Source organism: Lissotriton vulgaris, chromosome 3_2 (assembly GCF_964263255.1).
Source record: "Lissotriton vulgaris chromosome 3_2, aLisVul1.2, whole genome shotgun sequence".
In the NCBI taxonomy this organism is placed as follows: Eukaryota; Metazoa; Chordata; class Amphibia; order Caudata; family Salamandridae; genus Lissotriton; species Lissotriton vulgaris.
Window position 1 is genome coordinate 280,484,331 of NC_141690.1, and position 18,595 is coordinate 280,502,925.

The following is an 18,595-nucleotide window of genomic DNA, read 5'->3' on the forward strand; positions in this document are numbered from 1 at the left end:
TAGACCCAATCTTGTACACATGCTACTACCTACCATACACTCCCAAACTACAGAGCACACATTCCAACGTATGCTGCTTCATGCTCGCTCTGCAGTATTGCAGGCATTAGACTTCACAGCACTCATCACCCATCACAGCCTTGACGTCCTATTTATCACAGAAACATGGCTCATGCCCACATCTTCGCACATCCTAGACATTCTCCATCCTGTAGGCCACTACATCCAACATGTGGAAAAAGCATATAAGAAGGAAGGAAACCTTGCGGTCTGCCACACGCCCTCCTGCTCCTGTACCCTGGCCGAGCAAGTGACACTCAACCCAGGGAGCTGCTGGCATTCCATTCCTCACGCACTGCAACTCAGACCACCACCTTCCATCACATCTACAGGCCTCCCGGGCAGAACAAAGAATTCATTGATTAATGTTTAGCTCTGCTCACCACCTTGTCCACCCGACATGTTCAAACCACCCTCTGCAGTGACCGACCAGGCAACACAAGCTAAAAAAAAACAACCAGAGGCACCCTCTTTAAACTCATCGATGTGGTAGAGCACATCACACACCCAACACTCTCCAAAGGCCAGAGCCTCGACCTTGTCTTTACAGCATCATCAACAATCCAGTGCAAAGCAACCATACCCTGGACTCTTTCAAAGCATGCCACCTTCTGTACTCTGTCTCTCAGCATGTGACTCTCTTATGCTGTCTCCCTCTCTCTCTCTCTCTCTCTCTCTCTCTCTCTCTCTCTCTCTCTCTCTCTCCCTCTCCCTCTCGCTCTCTCTCTCTCTCCCTCTCTCTCTCTCGCTCGCTCTCTCTCTCTCTCACTCTCTCTCTCAGTATGTCCCCTTTCTGTGCTCTGTCTGTTAATGTTATCTACCTTCTCTGTCTTTCAGTGTATGACTCCCTTCTCTGCTCTATCTCAGTGTTCTCTCCCTTCTGCACTCTGTCTGTTGGTGTTATCCCCCTTCTCTGCTCTGTCTCTTGGTGTTGTCTCCTTTCTCTGCTCTGTCTCTTGGTGTTGTCTCCCTTCTTTGCTCTGGCTCTTGGTATTATCTCCCTTCTGTGTTCTGTCTCTCTGTGTTCTCTCCCTTCTGTGCTCTGTCCCTTTGTGTTGTCTCCTTTCTGTGCTCTGTCTCTCTGTGTGTGCCTCTCTCAAGTGCTCTCTCCTTCAGAGTATGTCTCCCTTCTCTGCTCTGTCTCAGTGTTGTCTCCCTTTTGTGCTCTGTCTCTTTGTGTTGTCTCCCTTCTGTGCTCTGTCTCTCTGTGTTCTCTCCCTTCTGTTCTCTGTCTCTCAGTGTTCTCTCCCTTCTGTGCTCTGTCTCTCTGTGTGTGCCTCTCTCAAGTGCTCTCTCCTTCAGAGTATGTCTCCCTTCTCTGTGCTGTCTTAGTGTTGTCTCCCTTCTGTGCTCTGTCTCTCTGTGTTGTCTCCCTTCTGTGCTCTGTCTCTCTGTGTGTGCCTCTCTCAAGTGCTCTATTCTTCAGAGTATGTCTCCCTTCTCTGCTCTGTCTCAGTGTTGTCTCCCTTCTGTGCTCTGTGTCTCTCTTCTATGCTCTGTCTATCTGTGTGTGCCTATCTCGAGTGCTCTCTCCTTCAGAGTATGTCTCCCTTCTCTGCTCTGTCTCAGTGTTGTCTCCCTTCTGTGCTCTGTCTCTGTGTTGTCTCCCTTCAGTGCTCTGTCTCTTTGTGTTCTCTCCCTTCTGTTCTCTGTCTCTCTGTGTTCTCTCCCTTCTGTGCTCTGTCTCTCTGTGTGTGCCTCTCTCAAGTGCTCTCTCTTGCAGAGTATGTCTCCCTTCTCTGCTCTGTCTCAGTGTTGTCTCCCTTCTGTGCTCTGTCTCTCTGTGTTGTCTCCCTTCTGTGCTCTGTCTCTCTGTGTGTGCCTCTCCCAAGTGCTCTCTCCTTCAGAGTATGTCTCCCTTCTCTGCTGTCTCTCAGTGTTGTCTCCCTTCTGTGCTCTGTCTCTCTGTGTTCTCTCCCTTCTGTGCTCTGTCTCTCTGTGTGTGCCTCTCTCAAGTGCTCTCTCCTGCAGAGTATGTCTCCTTCCTGTGCTTTGTCTCTCCAGGTGTTTCTGTTTCAGTTTTAGATAGATTACAGGCCAGTCTCTTTGTTGCATGCTATTAGGCAAATAGCTTTAAACTTTTTGTTTAAAAATGTTATTTCTATAGTTTTTTTTTTCTAAACAAAAGTGTGAAATTCAAATGCGGACCACTGCCACAACTTAACAGTTACAAAAACCTCTCCTAAAGAATTTAGACTGAAGCTAAATGTTTCCTAATGACATGTGAAGTACACACAGTTAGCCGTCTTAAACCAATTGTTCTTCATTAAATGTTTGAAACTAATGTACTTCGAAGTGAAAGTGTTGCAGCACTCGCCCAGGTTGATCCCTTGCTCTTTTCTCTTCGCAGAGGAGAGCTCCTTCTGGCTGCCGCTCTATGGCAGTATGTGCTGCCGGCTCGCCGCCCAGCCCAGCTGTATGTGCGACCAGATGATGTCCGGCATCCTAAAGATGCAGGTAAGTGCCGGTACCCACCACAGCGACCCCGGGGCACGTGCCACTCACAAGACGCAAGCACTGAGGCCAGGGCTCCATAGGAGCTCCAGGCAGAGGTGCTGTTGCGAGTCACCGCCCTCTTCCAGCGCTCGCGTCATCCTTAGAACTCGCCTGGGCTGTCTCCACTGGTGGCTGCCGCAGTTCTGAAGCGGGTTGGCAGGGCGGGGGAATAATAATAACATTTTTAAAAACGTACCTGACTACATGGCAGCTGCCTCGGTCCTCTTCTACGGCTCTCCCCTAGTACCAGTGTGCACTGGGGCACAGGCTCCGCATCCAATCCTGGCGATGCTCTCATACTCATACTGTGTTACACAGCTGGGTTGTAGAAACCTAAGTCCACATGTCTATTTGGCCGGTCGAAGAGAGCCGGCCAAACAGACATGCGCACTTACACTGTGCCTAACCCTCCACCCTTCTGTGCGAGGCCTCGCCCTACACTGCTGGCATCAGCGTAGTCAGTCAGCGGTCATTTGCTAGACAGCTGACTTACCAGTGGGGAGACGCTCCTCTGCTATTATGGAGGCTCCGCCCCTGGCTGTCTCGTTTTCATCCTTATAACTACCCTTAGGTGTCTTTACGACACACTGAGACCCACACATGGCTTTCTGCGTCCCCTTTAGAATTTGCCTTGGGGGTCTCTGACTGTGGTCACGACAAGCAGGACAGTACCAGTACTGCCAGTACATATCCCTGGAGATTTGGGAGGTGTTACACAGACCACTGTGTACCGAGGGATGGGGTTAGGACTGGCTCCGAGTTACAAAGCTCTATGTACCTGTGCTCACGTTGTCTACATCCAACACATAGGGCCTAATTCTCAAAAGTGATCTGAGAAAAAATCCTAACTTTAAGACTTTCGGTATTCACAGAAGGCATTTAGGAGTAGTAAAGTTAGCATTCCTAACTTTACTGCTCCTAAATGCTCTGTGTGAATTCCGAAAGTCGTAAAGTTAGGATTTGTCTCAGATTACTTTTGTGAATTGGGTCCCTACTGTACAAGCCTCCTTTCTGGAAGGACTTGTGCTGGCCCAAAAGACTTCTTCTGTGATCAATGGTCAGTGAAACACACAAGATGATGGACGGAATGTTGCACAATGTCATACATTCACCCCCAGTCACAGATCTGGGTTTAATCCATCGTTATTTTGCTCACCAACCCACCCCAGTTCAGACATGGCCATATGCAAATCAGTCTTGACCCTGTGCCTCATGGGAACAGTCCAGCCCGAACTGCCAAGCCATGTCTTCCCTGGATTGAAATCAAGTATCCTGGGACCGGTTTCTGGCTATGGGCCGTCTTCAGCCAGGATAGCTTGACTCCAGTGGCCTATTGAGCTTGATTCCGGTCCAGAGAAAGACATGGTTTGGCAGTTTGGGCTGGACTGTTCCCATGAGGCACAGGGTCAAGGCTGATTTGCATATGGCCATGTCTGAACTGGGGTGGGTTGGTGAGCAAAATAAAGATGGATTAAACCTAGATCTGTGACTGGGGTGAATGTTTTGCCATTGTGCAACATTCCTTCCATCATCTTGTGTGTTTTGCTGTTCATCCTTGGTCAGTGAACATACAACACAAATCAGGAACATCAGCTCCAGAAATTGGCACACTTTGAATATTCTTGAACAACAACTCCAAAAACCTAGATTCAACTTCCAAAACCAAGTTCATGAAATCATTTGGCCAGGGTAGAATACCCATATGGATCTGTCTATACATTATTTACATCAGTATGGGCTCAGTCCCAAACACTGGACGTCACAAAAGCAGATCAAGCAATGTCTGCTGTCAGACTATGAATAGAGATTTATACACAACCAATCAAAATCCATCATAAAGAATACACAAATTGTGTTTCCTAACATTTTAGGTCTTTCCTACACAGAGTACGCGCTGTGCTGCACGACATGTCATTTACAAATCAGTGGGCTCACAACCCACCCACAGCATACCATTACCATGTCGCTCCTGCAGGGTTCCCTTCCTTTCTTGTGTAGGCTCTTCCCTGGAGCATGAACCAAGTTTCTTTCTCTTTGTTCTTCCATGTCATTTTCGAGCGCACTGTTTTTTAAATTTTATAAGTGTTTTGGTATTATTCTAGGACATGCAAAGGTTTTTTTACTTTTAACACAGGCATACAGATGCGTATTTATGTTGCTTTCACACTATCTGTTGTGCCTATTGATGATTTAGTTTCTTACACCCAGAACTGTACAACTCTACACCACTCTACACGCTACTCCACTCTACTTTATGCCACTCCACTCCACTGTACTCTACGCTACACCTCTTCACTTTACTCTACGCCACTCCACTCTACGTTATTCCACTCTTCGCCATTCTACTCCACTCTTCTTCATGCAACTTAACTCTACGCCTGCTGTACAACATCTTTAAAAGACAGTGTCAAAGCCAATAGCTGTCACAAAGGTGAGACCTTTTGGCTTTGCCAGTGCTTATTTGTCTTCTATCCTATTCTATTCAGCAGATTTGTAAAGTGCATGGCTACCCTACCAGGGCTTCCTAGTGCCGTCTGGACTAGTACGAGTACCTAAGAGGACTATGGGAAAAGATGAGTTTTTAACTTCTTTCTAAAGCTCAGGAAGTTCTCTTCCATTCTCAGGTTGATGGGCAGAGTAATATTTCCATGCAACCCTGGTGTACAGCCGGAGAAAAGATTTAAAAAATGAAATAATGTATTATGCAACGTAAGTCAGCAATTCATTCCTAATCCGAAATAGTGGAGCTATTCTCGTTAGATATCATTCAGATCTAGACTTCCAATGAAAACGGTGCCAGCTACAACCTCGTGAACGAGAGGCGACATGGAGCCATGCCTCAGCAGACGCTCGTGCTCTTGATGTTCAAGACATTTCAGAAAGGACTACATGCAACTCTAACGTCTACTTTTTTGCTTTGCCCAGTTGTTCCTTCTGAACCTCCGTTGGCGATGCTGAGTGCCCGTAGTCTTGACGAAAGCGACATCTCCCATCATGCCCCATGAATACATGACATCCGTTTCCTTTGTCATCAAGCCCATTTTCACACACACCAATAGCTGCCCGCTGGTATCCTGCATTACCTCTGGATCACGAGTCCGGCAGGCGATTGTTTGCTGGATTCTCGTCTGGCCACTCGATGAGGCGATGTGGAGAAAAATAAATAAACGTAGCCTATGGCAGCTTCACAGGACCTACTCAGACCAATGCCTCCAACTATTTCACCCTGCTGCCCAGGGCTTTAAGTGGGATGAAAAAACTGGTTGGTCTCTCAAAGGGGCGTGGCCAATGTAATTAAGGGGTGGCTTAAAAACATATAAGCTAAAAATCTGTGCTTATCATAGTGTGCCCCTGACTTGTATTTTGCTGTTCTGTCATTGCATCCAGATATATGATACTACAAGTTACATCGTACCTAGAAGAAGGCAGGACTATTTGCTTTGTCAATGGTTGTTAGTTGCATAAGATAAAAAAGCAGCAACTATTGCTTGTTTATAATATTGAAAAAGCTTCCACTTAAAGCCCTGGTGACCCTACCACAATGTTGCTGCTCGGGAGTTTCAAAAAGGGAAGGGAAATCGGGAGAGAAAATGACTCCTTAAAGGATTTCCCTTCCCCTACAACGCTCACCCGGAATGATGTCATGCCGTAACTTCTCCACTAGTGAGCAGTGTGATCAGCGCACATCGATGTGTCTGCTGTCACTGCAGTCCGGAAAAAATGGACCGCTGAGCCAGGGCACAAAACAGAGCCCGAAAGAGACCCCTTTCGAAGCCCCCTTAGAAAAACCGCCGGTGCTCAGACCCGATGAGACCCGGCCCACTTAAAGCCCTTCTTCTGCCCTATTCGGAGGAACCTCCTAAGTTACGAACAGCCCTGCAGTGCGCTCTAGACTGCTACAATAGGTAATTTACCTCAACAGGATTTCTCCATTTTGGTAACAGTTTCTAACAACTCTGTCTCCTCACGTTTCCTCACACACATGGCCCGTCTGGTCACCTTCACACTCCATGTCGGTAAGAAAACAATGACATAGAACGCAATCAATCATGTGTGCCACTATTAGTACAAAAGGTGCCAAAGATTAATGCATTTAACTAAATAAAGCTGTCACTTAGACAAGGTAGCACAGCTGAGGAGTGCTGCATCTTCATGCTACCAGCACGATTGGCTAGCTCTACCAAAATGAAAGTGACCTGCGGGGTTCCCCAGGGTTCCTCTCTCTCACCGCTTCTCTTTCATCTGGATCTACTACCCTCGATCTGCTCTCTCAGAGAAAGAAAGGTTGGAACCTCTAATGATGCTGACGATCTCCAATTGGTATTCGAGATCGATCAATCGGCATCCTCTGTTTCCAACATCCAATCCACCATGAAATTCATCAGTGAATGGATGAACAGCAACCAGCTGAAACTAAACCCCGAGAAAACGGAGCTGATCCTAACGGGTGGGCCAGCCAATCCCTGAAACTCCAACTTCTGGCCACTCCAACTGGGCAACCCCCCACTGCCAGCATGTTCTACCAAAACCCTGGGCATTGTGATCAGCAGCGGCCTGTCTATGAACGCTCAGATTGGGTCAGTGGTCTCCTCCTGTTTCTTCCAATTGCGAAGGATCAGGAAGATCAGCAGATTTCTGACCACCGAAGCCCTGACCTTAGCCATCTTGGCTCTGGCTATCTCCCACGTTGATTATGCCAACTCACTGTATTTTGGTATCCCGGCATATCAACTAAAACGCCTGCAGCTGGTGCAGAGCAAAGCGGCCAGATTAATCTACCACCAGCCCAAATGGCACCATGTTGGGCCACTGATGAAAAGACTATGCTGGCTACCAGTGGGCAAGCGCTGTGCCTTCAAGCTAGGATGCATCCTTTTCAAAACCCTCTCTGGCATCAGTCCAGTATTCATTCATCTCTTCTAGGATTCAGCGCTACGTGCCTTCTCTGGACCTTAAGTCCTCCCATTTGAATTTTCTGGTCATCCCATCCTTCAGATGCAAGAACACGGAGACTGAGATTTGCGGTCTTGGCCCCTCAATTCTGGAACTCTCTCCCTATGGAGCTGACGCCTGAGACCTCTTAGGCGCAGTTTAGGAAACAGCTAAAGACCTGTCTGTTCTCCCAGACGTATGACTAACTGAATCCTCTCAGTGTTGCAGCCTGCCCTTGACTCTAGCGCCATGAAACCACCTGATGGACGTGACCTATACAAACTCTTGTAACATAATATAACATTGGTGTTTCTCGCTCGTATAGGCCAAGATTAATATGAAAATTATGTGAATTAAAAATTTGATTTGGCGATAGAAATGCTGTACAAGGCTTTCTACTTTGAACAAAATAAAACCTGGTTAAAAAAAAATTATTTGTAGTCTTCAGAAAGTGAAAGGGCGAGCAGTTTTTGATTTTTATTTTCAGTATTTACTTTTGATTTATTGCTCTATAGTTTTAACTTGGAGTATAGATTTTATCAACGTGCAGGGAACGCATCTTTGACAGACTTTGAAACCCTCCAACAGAAGTATCTTAATAACGAAGAGGGGAGAGAAAGGCAGTTGAGGGTCTGCTCTCCTAAACCTAACTTCTGTCTAAACAGAAAACTGACATCTTGTCAGCCATGGAAGGTAGGAACAGAGCTTTAGGGCAGACTCCGACTCCCGGTCTCTGTGTCTCGCCGGAGCTGGAGCAGCGGGTGGAGGCTTCTGGGAGTTGTAGTTGTAGAGAGGCAGGCCAGCAGACAGAGTAACAGACCTGCGGACTACATCCCCATGATGCAACTAGCTTGATTTCTCTTCTTTCTTTTTCCAGCGTCCCCTCCTCTTACCTTCCATCCTTCGTGTGTGTTGTATTTCTGAGTATCGCCTCGTCTCTCTCTCATGCCTTTCTGCCATAATCTGTTTTATTGTAATTCTGCAATTGGCTGACACCTCATTTCATAGATCACAATCTCTCCTCTGTAAAACCCTGGCCCTGCAACCGAACCTTGCAAGATCCCACCAGCCTACCTGTCTCCAGCCGTTCAACTGAGACCCCCAGAGCCTCCACTAATCACCAGACCCAACTGGTGCTATTCTAATCTGTCACAAAGTGACTGAAGGATAATGTATGCCATCTTTTTTTGAGGGAGTACGAGTGATCACAGTAATTAATAATAACCACTGGATTCACAGTTAGCATTGGGTTGCGAAGTAACGTGCTACTCGCTGTACAGCGCTTCAATGCCTCGTCAGGGGTAGTAAGCGCTATATAAATGCAATTACAATTACAAATACATGCGTCCTTGTCAATTTCTTTCAGCAGATTTTTTTAAATAAATGTATAAGTTGACTGTCAAACGCTGGTTTTCATGACTCCACTCCCTTTCTTCTGCCATACCTTGACCCCCAATGAATGGGTTTTGGGGTACATTCCAGTTGCATCACTGGGCGAGTCTGTTGACATGTTCTGGTGCCCTCAGAGCTCCTGCAGTTTCTGCGGCGGGCCTCTGCTGCCACCGTGAGGTCAGCTGTGGAACTGTCGTTGAAAATCAGACTCCCATTCATCAGCCAGTGTTTTTGTCGCGCGCGCCGCTCTGTAGCCATTTAAACGCAGCCCCCAGCCCTCCACTCACACCCTTTCACTGAACTCTACTTCTCACCCTTCCCCATCCCTCCACCCATGCCCACTCCGAGCCCTCCGAGCCCATCCACCTCAGCCTTCCACCCCTCACCCTTCCCCAGCTCTGCACTCCTCTCCACCACTGAACCTTCCCCAGCCCCAGGGGCGGCCTTAGGCATGTGCAAGCTGTGCACCTGCACAGGGCCACCAAACCCCAGGGGCCACCACACCAATATATATCCATAATATAATAATCCTCTGAGGATAGATACATATTTGTGTGGCAGCCCCTGGCAGGGATTTGGCGGCCTCTGGCTCTGTTCCACTTCCAAGCACCCTGACCCCCCCCTCTTCACTGGCCTCCTGCTCCGCCCTTCCCCTCTTCCAGGGCCCCCTACCTACACTTTCTGCCCAGGGCCGCCATGAGCCTAGAGCCACCCCTGCCAGCCCTCCAACCCTCTCCCTACTGTCCACCTCTCAACCTTCCCCAGCTCTCCACTTGTCACCCTTCCCTAGCCTTCTGCCCATGCCCAGGCCTCCACCCCTCACCCTTCCCCAGCCCTGCACTCCTCTCCACCTCTCAACCTTCCCCAGCTCTCCACTTGTCACCCATCCCTAGCCTTCTGCCCATGCTCAGGCCTCCACCCCTCACCCTTCCCCAGCCCTGCACTCCTCTCCACCTCTCAACCTTCCCCGCTCTCCACTTGTCACCCTTCCCTAGCCTTCTGCCCATGCCCAGGCCCCCACCCATGCCCTTTCCGAGCCCTCCACCTTCACCCTCTCTCAGCCGTCCACTTGTCACCCATTCCTAGCCTTCACCCTCACCCTTTCTCAGCCCTCACCCACGCCCTTTCTGGGCCCTCCACTTCTCACTCATCCCCAGCCCTCCACCGCTCTACCTGCCCCAGTGGCGTAACAAAACTTGAGGGGGCCGCCTGAAAAGGGCCTCCTACTCTCTGGACCCAGTCCGAAACTCTCATTTCAGGGGCTTGCCAATGCGATGTGAGGTTGCGGGGGACTTTGTTACACCACTGCCTTGCCCTCCATCCCACAACCATGCCCTTTCCGAGCCCTCCACTTCTCACTCTTCCCCAGTCCTCTACCCACACACTTCCCAAACCCTCCACACACATCCCTTCGCAGCCCTCCACTCCTCACCCTTCCCTAGCCTTCCACCCTCCCCCTCCCTCAGCCCTCCACTCACACCCCTTCTGGGCCTCCCACTCACACCCTTTCTGAGCCCTCCACTCACACCCTTTCTGAGCCCTCCACTCACACCCTTTCTGAGCCCTCCCCTTGTCACCCTTCCCCAGCCCTCCACCACTCTACCTGCCTTCCACCCCTCACACCTAGACTGTGCGCCTCATGTGTTTGTGGTTCATGCTTGTGAACAGCAGCTCCTGGCCACACAGCACCTTGACTCACCCTCTCCTCTTTCGTGCTTCGCAGCAGCTCACGGTCACACAGCGCCTTGACTCACCTTTCTTCTCTCTTGTGCTTCGCAGCAGCTCACGGTCACACCGCGCCTTGACTCAGCTCTCTCCTCTCTGGTGCTTTGCAGCAACTCCCGGCCACACAACGCCTTAACTCACCCCTCTCCTCTAATGTGCTTCGCAGCAGCTCACGGTCACACAGCGCTTTCACTCACCCTCTCCTCTCTTGTGCTTCGCAGCAGCTCACGGTCACACAGCGCCTTGACTCACCCTCTCCTCTCTTGTGCTCCACTGCAGCTCCTGGCCACACAGCGCCGTGACTCACTGCTCTCCTCTCTTGTGCTTCGCAGCAGCTCACAGTCACACAGCGCCTTGACTCACCCCTCTCGTCTCTTGTGCTTTGCAGCAGCTCACGGTCACACAGCGCCTTGACTCAACCTCTCCTCTCTTGTGCTTCGCAGCAGCTCACGGTCACACAGCGCCTTGACTCACCCCTCTCGTCTCTTGTGCTTCACAGCAGCTCACGGTCACACAGCGCCTTGACTCACCCCTCTCGTCTCTTGTGCTTCGCAGCAGCTCACAGTCACACAGCGCCTTGACTCACCCCTCTCCTCTCTTGTGCTTCGCAGCAGCTCACGGTCACACAGCGCCTTGACTCACCCCTCTCGTCTCTTGTGCTTCGCAGCAGCTCACGGCCACACATCGCCTTGACTCACTCCTCTCCTCTCTTGTGCTTCGCAGCAGCTCACAGTCACACAGCGCCTTGACTCACCCCTCTCCTCTCTTGTGCTTTGCAGCAGCTCACGGTCACACAGCGCCTTGACTCACCCCTCTTCTCTCTTGTGCTTCGCAGCAACTCACTGCTCACGGTCACACAGCGCCTTGACTCACCCCTCTTCTCTTTTGTGCTTCGCAGCAGCTCACTGCTCACGGCCACACAACGCCTTAACTCACCCCTCTCCTCTCTGGTGCTTCGCAGCAACTCACGGTCACACAGCGCCTTGACTCACCCCTCTCCTCTCTTGTGCTTCGCAGCAGCTCACGGTCACACAGCGCCTTAACTCACCCCTCTCCTCTAATGTGCTTCGCAGCAGCTCACGGCCACACAGCGCTTTCACTCACCCTCTCCTCTCTTGTGCTTCGCAGCAGCTCACGGTCACACAGCGCCTTGACTCACCCCTCTCTTGTGCTCCGCAGCAGCAGCTCACGATCACCCAGTGCCTTGACTCACCCCTCTCCTCTCTGGTGCTTCGCAGCAACTCCAGGCCACACAACGCCTTAACTCACCCCTCTCCTCTAATGTGCTTCGCAGCAGCTCACGGCCACACAGCGCTTTCACTCACCCTCTACTCTCTTGTGCTTTGCAGCAGCTCACGGTCACACAGCGCCTTGACTCACCCCTCTCTTGTGCTCCGCAGCAGCAGCTCACGATCACCCAGTGCCTTGACTCACCCTCTCCCCTCTTGTGCTCCACTGCAGCTCACAGCCACACAGCGCCGTGACTCACTGCTCTCCTCTCTTGTGCTTCGCAGCAGCTCACAGTCACACAGCGCCTTGACTCACCCCTCTCCTCTCTTGTGCTTCACAGCAGCTCACGGTCACACAGCTCCTTGACTCACCCTCTCCTGTCTTGTGCTTCGCAGCAGCTCACGGTCACACAGCTCCTTGACTCACCCTCTCCTGTCTTGTGCTTCGCAGCAGCTCACGGTCACACAGCTCCTTGACCTACCCTCTCCTGTCTTGTGCTTCGCAGCAGCTCACGGTCACACAGCGCCTTGACTCACCCCTCTCCTCTCTTGTGCTTCGCAGCAGCTCACGGTCACACAGCGCCTTGACTCACCCCTCTCCTCTCTTGTGCTTCGCAGCAGCTCACGGTCACACAGCTCCTTGACTCACCCTCTCCTGTCTTGTGCTTCGCAGCATCTCACGGTCACACAGCGCCTTGACTCACCCCTCTCCTCTCTTGTGCTTCACAGCAGCTCACTGTCACCCATCGCCTTGACTCACCCCTCTCCTCTCTTGTGCTTCGCAGCAGCTCACGGTCACACAGCTCCTTGACTCACCCTCTCCTGTCTTGTGCTTCGCAGCATCTCACGGTCACACAGCGCCTTGACTCACCCCTCTTCTCTCTTGTGCTTCGCAGCAGCTCACTGCTCACGGTCACACAGCGCCTTGACTCACCCCTCTTCTCTCTTGTGCTTCACAGCAGCTCACGGTCACACAGCACCTTGACTCACCCCTCTCCTCTCTTGTGCTTCGCAGCAGCTCCTGGCCACACAGCGCCTTGACTCACTCCTCTCCTCTCTTGTGCTTCGCAGCAGCTCACAGTCACACAGCGCCTTGACTCACCCCTCTCCTCTCTTGTGCTTTGCAGCAGCTCACGGTCACACAGCTCCTTGACTTACCCCTCTTCTTTCTTGTGCTTCGCAGCAGCTCACGGCCACACAGCGCCTTGACTCACCCTCTCCTCTCTTGTGTTTCGCAGCAGCTCACGGTCACACAGCGCTTTGACTCACCCTCTCCTCTCTTGTGCTTCGCAGCAGCTCACGGCCACACAGCGCCTTGACTCACCCTCTCCCGTCTTGTGCTTCGCAGCAGCTCACGGTCACACAGCGCCTTGACTCACCCTCTCCTCTCTTGTGCTCCACTGCAGCTCACGGTCACACAGCGCCTTGACTCACCCCTCTTCTCTCTTGTGCTTCACAGCAGCTCACTGTCACATAGCGCCTTGACTCACCCTTTCCTCTCTTGTGCTTCGCAGCAGCTCACGGTCACACAGCGCCTTGACTCACCCCTCTTCTCTCTTGTGCTTCGCAGCAGCTCACTGTCACATAGCGCCTTGACTCACCCTTTCCTCTCTTGTGCTTCGCAGCAGCTCACGGCCACACAGCGCCTTGACTCACCCTCTCCTCTCTTGTGTTTCGCAGCAGCTCACGGTCACACAGCGCTTTGACTCACCCTCTCCTCTCTTGTGCTTCGCAGCAGCTCACGACCACACAGCGCCTTGACTCACCCTCTCCCGTCTTGTGCTTCGCAGCAGCTCACGGTCACACAGCGCCTTGACTCACCCTCTCCTCTCTTGTGCTCCACTGCAGCTCACGGTCACACAGCGCCTTGACTCACCCCTCTTCTCTCTTGTGCTTCGCAGCAGCTCACTGTCACATAGCGCCTTGACTCACCCTTTCCTCTCTTGTGCTTCGCAGCAGCTCACGGTCACACAGCGCCTTGACTCACCCCTCTTCTCTCTTGTGCTTCGCAGCAGCTCACTGTCACATAGCGCCTTGACTCACCCTTTCCTCTCTTGTGCTTCGCAGCAGCTCACGGTCACACAGCGCCTTGACTCACCCCTCTTCTCTCTTGTGCTTCGCAGCAGCTCACGGTCACATAGCGCCTTGACTCACCCTTTCCTCTCTTGTGCTTCCCAGCATCTCACGGTCACACAGCGCCTTGACTCTCCCCTCTTCTCTCTTGTGCTTAGCAGCAGCAGGCAGGTGAGCCGCAGCAGTGGGCGCCCATGTTCTGCGTCCTGCGTGGGTGCAATCTCTTCTGTTACCGGCGGCAGGACGAGGCAGAGGCCAGGGTGGAGCCGGCGCTCACCATCGCGATTAACAAGGTAGGTGGTCTGGTTCCGTTTCCCTCTCCTGCTCTCAGTGCTTAATTTGAGCCGGCATTTAATTGTTGACACCTGCACTTATGACAACTGCCAAATGGTGGCGCTGTCTGTACAATGTAGAGCTGAACAGAACAGCAATTGTTTTTATGTTCAGTGTGCATTAAAAATAACTAATACCTGCCTCCCAAGCTATTTTTTGGGGGCCTGGAATAGTCTGGATTGTCTCACTTGTAGCAGTGTGCTGGTTAGTAGTTGTGTTGGTGCCGTCATTGACAGCGATGGCAGTGGCGACGGGGGGTGCAAGCTGCAGAGACCTCGTGACTAGAGCCCCGGCACTTATGGTTTTACAAATTAAGCACTGCCTGCTCTGCTTTATATCTCCTCTTCTCCCAATTATTCTGACTGACAAGGTTTGTGCTATGCGGATGCATGTTGACAACGTAAATGTCAGCTCTGTGATTGGTTGTTGATTGTTTGCTACAACGTTTTGAACATTCATGTGAATACACCATGATTATTGTGTAATCAAAGAGGTCTTTTGTGCACGTGCTCTATGTCCACAAAAAGTAATGGTTGTTTGCTTGTTCGTACCGTTTGTGTCGCTACTCTATCTAATTCGTTATGTTCTGAAATAAATGTGTCTTGTACACTTTTAGATTTATGTACGGGTGTGTGATGATCTCGAAATAACTTTCTAAAATATACGAAATGTTGTTTTGAATGAGGACGCTTGGAGTAATTTAGCAGCCTCTGTAACCCTTGAAAAATGTATGATGTAGGAACGTTCTCTTTGAATTGACAATTTTGCAATGAATCCCCCTCCCCCAACTCCCTTAACAGGCTCACCCCCATTGTGTTTTAAAAGCTTTACATATGGCACGTGTCATGCTTGTATTATGTATAGCCATTCTTGGTGCAGTAACTAGCGCTGTGAAGTGAAGCGGTAGGTGCTACAATGCGCTCCCTGTAGGCGGCCGGTGTTTGTATATAGCATGCTACTTCTTTACTTAATGGCTCCTTGTCCACTTCAGGGGTGCAGTATCCGCAGCCAAGGTAAGAAAGGACATTGCATACGTGACACACGTACACACTGGTGGCTCTCAACATGTTGAACAGGTGCAGCACTGAGGCTGGAATTCCGCAGCGCATATTTCATGAGAATTCAAAACTAGGCCTGGGCGGTAAATTCTGTTCTGCTCGGAGTATTTGCGGAATTTGGGTCATTTTGCGTCCCGCAGAGAACCCGGAATTGGCAAAAATTACGCGATCCATGACTTCGCGGAATTTTTTGCTTGTTTGCGCTTTCAAAATGCGTGGTCGCAAGATATTTTCTCCGAGCATGTAAACAGCGTTCGCGAACAGGAAAAAAGCATTGCGAATGGGCAAAACAAGCAACTACGCAAATTCCGCCCACCCCTATTCAAAACCTTTCCAAAGAGAGGGGCACCTGTGTGCCTGTCTAGAGCATGGCTACTTAGGCTGTGGCCGGCCACTGTAAATAAGAAGGGCCTAGTGAGTACTGACTACTTTTCAATGCAAGGAACACCAAAGGAGCAGCAATACCAGCAGGTCTTCTTGTGACAGCAGCAGCACTTTCAGGAGGCTCCCTTGGAAAATCAGCTGGAGTCAGAGCTCACATATTCACTCATTCATCCACCAATGCAGTCCTTTCATTGAGTGAAGCCCCGCCTCCAGAGATCTGTTTGTAACCGACATTCCCCTCGTGTCTGAACTGTGCATGTTCTGGGAGTGATAAAAGCTTCTACAAGTCGGCCCCTTGGATATCTTCTTTGGGAAATGGAACATTGCACTTGTTGCTTCTGTGAGAGAGGGAAGCTTGCCGTCCTCCTGCCATGCAGTCACTGTTCTTAGAGGAAGTAAAGCTTGCGCTGCTGCTGACCACCTTGTACCTGTCCTGTGACGGGACAAGCTTGGGATGATGGTACCCGAGCCGTACCTGTCCTCTGAGGGAGGGATGCTTGCACTGCAGCCCACCTTGTACCTGTCCTGTGACGGGACAAGCTCGGGCTGATGGTACCCGAGCCGTACCCGCCCTCTGAGGGAGGGATGCTTGCACGGCTGCCCACCTTGCACCTGTCCTGTGACGGGACAAGCTCGGGCTGATGGTACCCGAGCCGTACCCGCCCTCTGAGGGAGGGATGCTTGCACGGCTGCCCACCTTGTACCTGTCCTTTGACGGGACAAGCTCGGGCTGATGGTACCCGAGCCGTACCTGCCCTCTGAGGGAGGGATGCTTGCGTTGCCGCAGCCCACCTTGTACCTGTCCTCTGAGGGAGGGATGCTTGCGCTGCTGCCCACCTCGTACCTGTCCTGTGACGGGACACGCTTGGGCTGATGGTACCCGAGCCGTACCTGTCCTCCGAGGGAGGGATGCTTGCGCTGCCGCAGCCCACCTTGTACCTGTCCTGTGACGGGACCAGCTTGGGCTGATGGTACCCGAGCCGTACCTGCCCTCCGAGGGAGGCATGCTTGCACTGCTGCCCACCTTGTACCTGTCCTGTGACGGGACAAGCTTCGGGTGATGGTACCCGAGCCGTACCACCCTCTGAGGGAGGGATGCTGCACTGCTGCTGCCCACCTTGTACCTGTCCTGTGACGGGACAAGCTTGGGATGATGGTACACGAGCCGTACCTGCCCTCTGAGGGAGGGATGCTGGCACTGCCGCTGCCCACCTTGTACCTGTCCTGTGACGGGACAAGCTTGGGCTGATGGTACCCGAGCCGTCCCTGCCCTCCGAGGGAGGGATGCTTGCACTGCTGCTGCCCACCTTGTACCTGCCCTCTGAGGGAGGGATGCTGGCACTGCCGCTGCCCACCTCGTACCTGTCCTGTGACGGGACACGCTTGGGCTGATGGTACCCGAGCCGTACCTGTCCTCCGAGGGAGGGATGCTTGCACTGCCGCTGCCCACCTCGTACCTGTCCTGTGACGGGACAAGCTTCGGGTGATGGTACCCGAGCCGTACCTGCCCTCCGAGGGAGGGATGCTTGCGCTGCTGCAGCCCACCTTGTACCTGTCCTGTGACGAGACAAGCTTGGGCTGATGGTACCCGAGCCGTACCGGCCCTCCGAGGGAGGGATGCTTGCACTGCTGCCCACCTTGTACCTGTCCTGTGACGGGACAAGCTTCGGGTGATGGTACCCGAGCCGTACCGCCCCTGAGGGAGAGATGCTGGCACTGCCGCTGCCCACCTTGTACCTGTCCTGTGATGGGACAAGCTTGGGCTGATGGTACACGAGCCGTACCGCCCTCCGAGGGAGGGATGCTTGCACTGCTGCCCACCTTGTACCTGTCCTGTGACGGGACAAGCTTCGGGTGATGGTACCCGAGCCGTACCGCCCCTGAGGGAGAGATGCTGGCACTGCCGCTGCCCACCTTGTACCTGTCCTGTGACGGGACAAGCTTGGGCTGATGGTACCCGAGCGGTACCTGCCCTCTGAGGGAAGGATGCTTGCACTGCCGCTGCCCACCTTGTACCTGTCCTGTGACAGGACAAGCTTGGGGTGATGGTACCCGAGCCGTACCCGCCCTCTGAGGGAGGGATGCTTGCACTGCTGCCCACCTTGTACCTGTCCTGTGACGGGACAAGCTAGGGCTGATGGTACCCGAGCCGTACCCGCCCTCTGAGGGAGGGATGCTTGCGCTGCCGCAGCCCACCTTGTACCTGTCCTGTGATGGGACAAGCTTGGTCTGATGGTACCCAAGCCGTACCCGTCCTCCGAGGGAGGGATGCTTGCACTGCCGCTGCCCACCTTGTACCTGTCCTGTGACGGGACAAGCTTGGGCTGATGGTACCCGAGCCGTACCCGCCCTCTGAGGGAGGGATGCTTGCGCTGCTGCCCACCTTGTACCCGTCCTGTGACGGGACAAGCTCGGGCTGATGGTACCCGAGCCGTACCTGTCCTCTGAGGGAGGGATGCTTGCGCTGCTGCCCACCTTGTACCCTTCCTGTGACGGGACAAGCTCGGGCTGATGGTACCCGAGCCGTACCTGTCCTCTGAGGGAGGGATGCTTGCGCTGCTGCTGCCCACCTTGTACCTGTCCTGTGACGGGACAAGCTTGGGCTGATGGTACCCGAGCCGTACCTGTCCTCTGAGGGAGGGATGCTTGCACTGCGGCCCACCTTGTACCTGTCCTGTGACGGGACGAGCTCGTGCTGATGGTACCCGAGCCGTACCTGTCCTCCGAGGGAGGGATGCTTGCGCTGCCGCTGCCCACCTTGTACCTGTCCTTTGACGGGACAAGCTCGGACTGATGGTACCCGAGCCGTACCTGTCCTCTGAGGGAGGGATGCTTGCACTGCTGCCCACCTTGTACCTGTCCTTTGACGGGACAAGCTCGGACTGATGGTACCCGAGTCGTACCTGCCCTCTG

At 52.5% G+C, this 18,595-nt stretch overlaps 1 protein-coding gene across 9 annotated transcripts in view; it reads left to right on the plus strand.

Annotated features, from left to right (window-relative positions):
• RTKN (rhotekin) overlaps positions 1-18,595 on the plus strand; it is a 570,155-nt gene that overhangs the window by 486,777 nt on the left and 64,783 nt on the right. For 5 of the 9 annotated variants that reach the window (XM_086964364.1, XM_086964368.1, XM_086964370.1 and 2 more), the window contains exons 8-9: positions 2,411-2,517; positions 14,066-14,200. In XM_086964364.1, coding sequence (XP_086820490.1) covers positions 2,411-2,517; positions 14,066-14,200 — 242 coding nt within the window. The remainder of the gene's footprint in view (positions 1-2,410; positions 2,518-14,065; positions 14,201-18,595) is intronic. The other 4 variants (XM_086964365.1, XM_086964369.1, XM_086964363.1 and 1 more) reach the window with 1 other exon arrangement.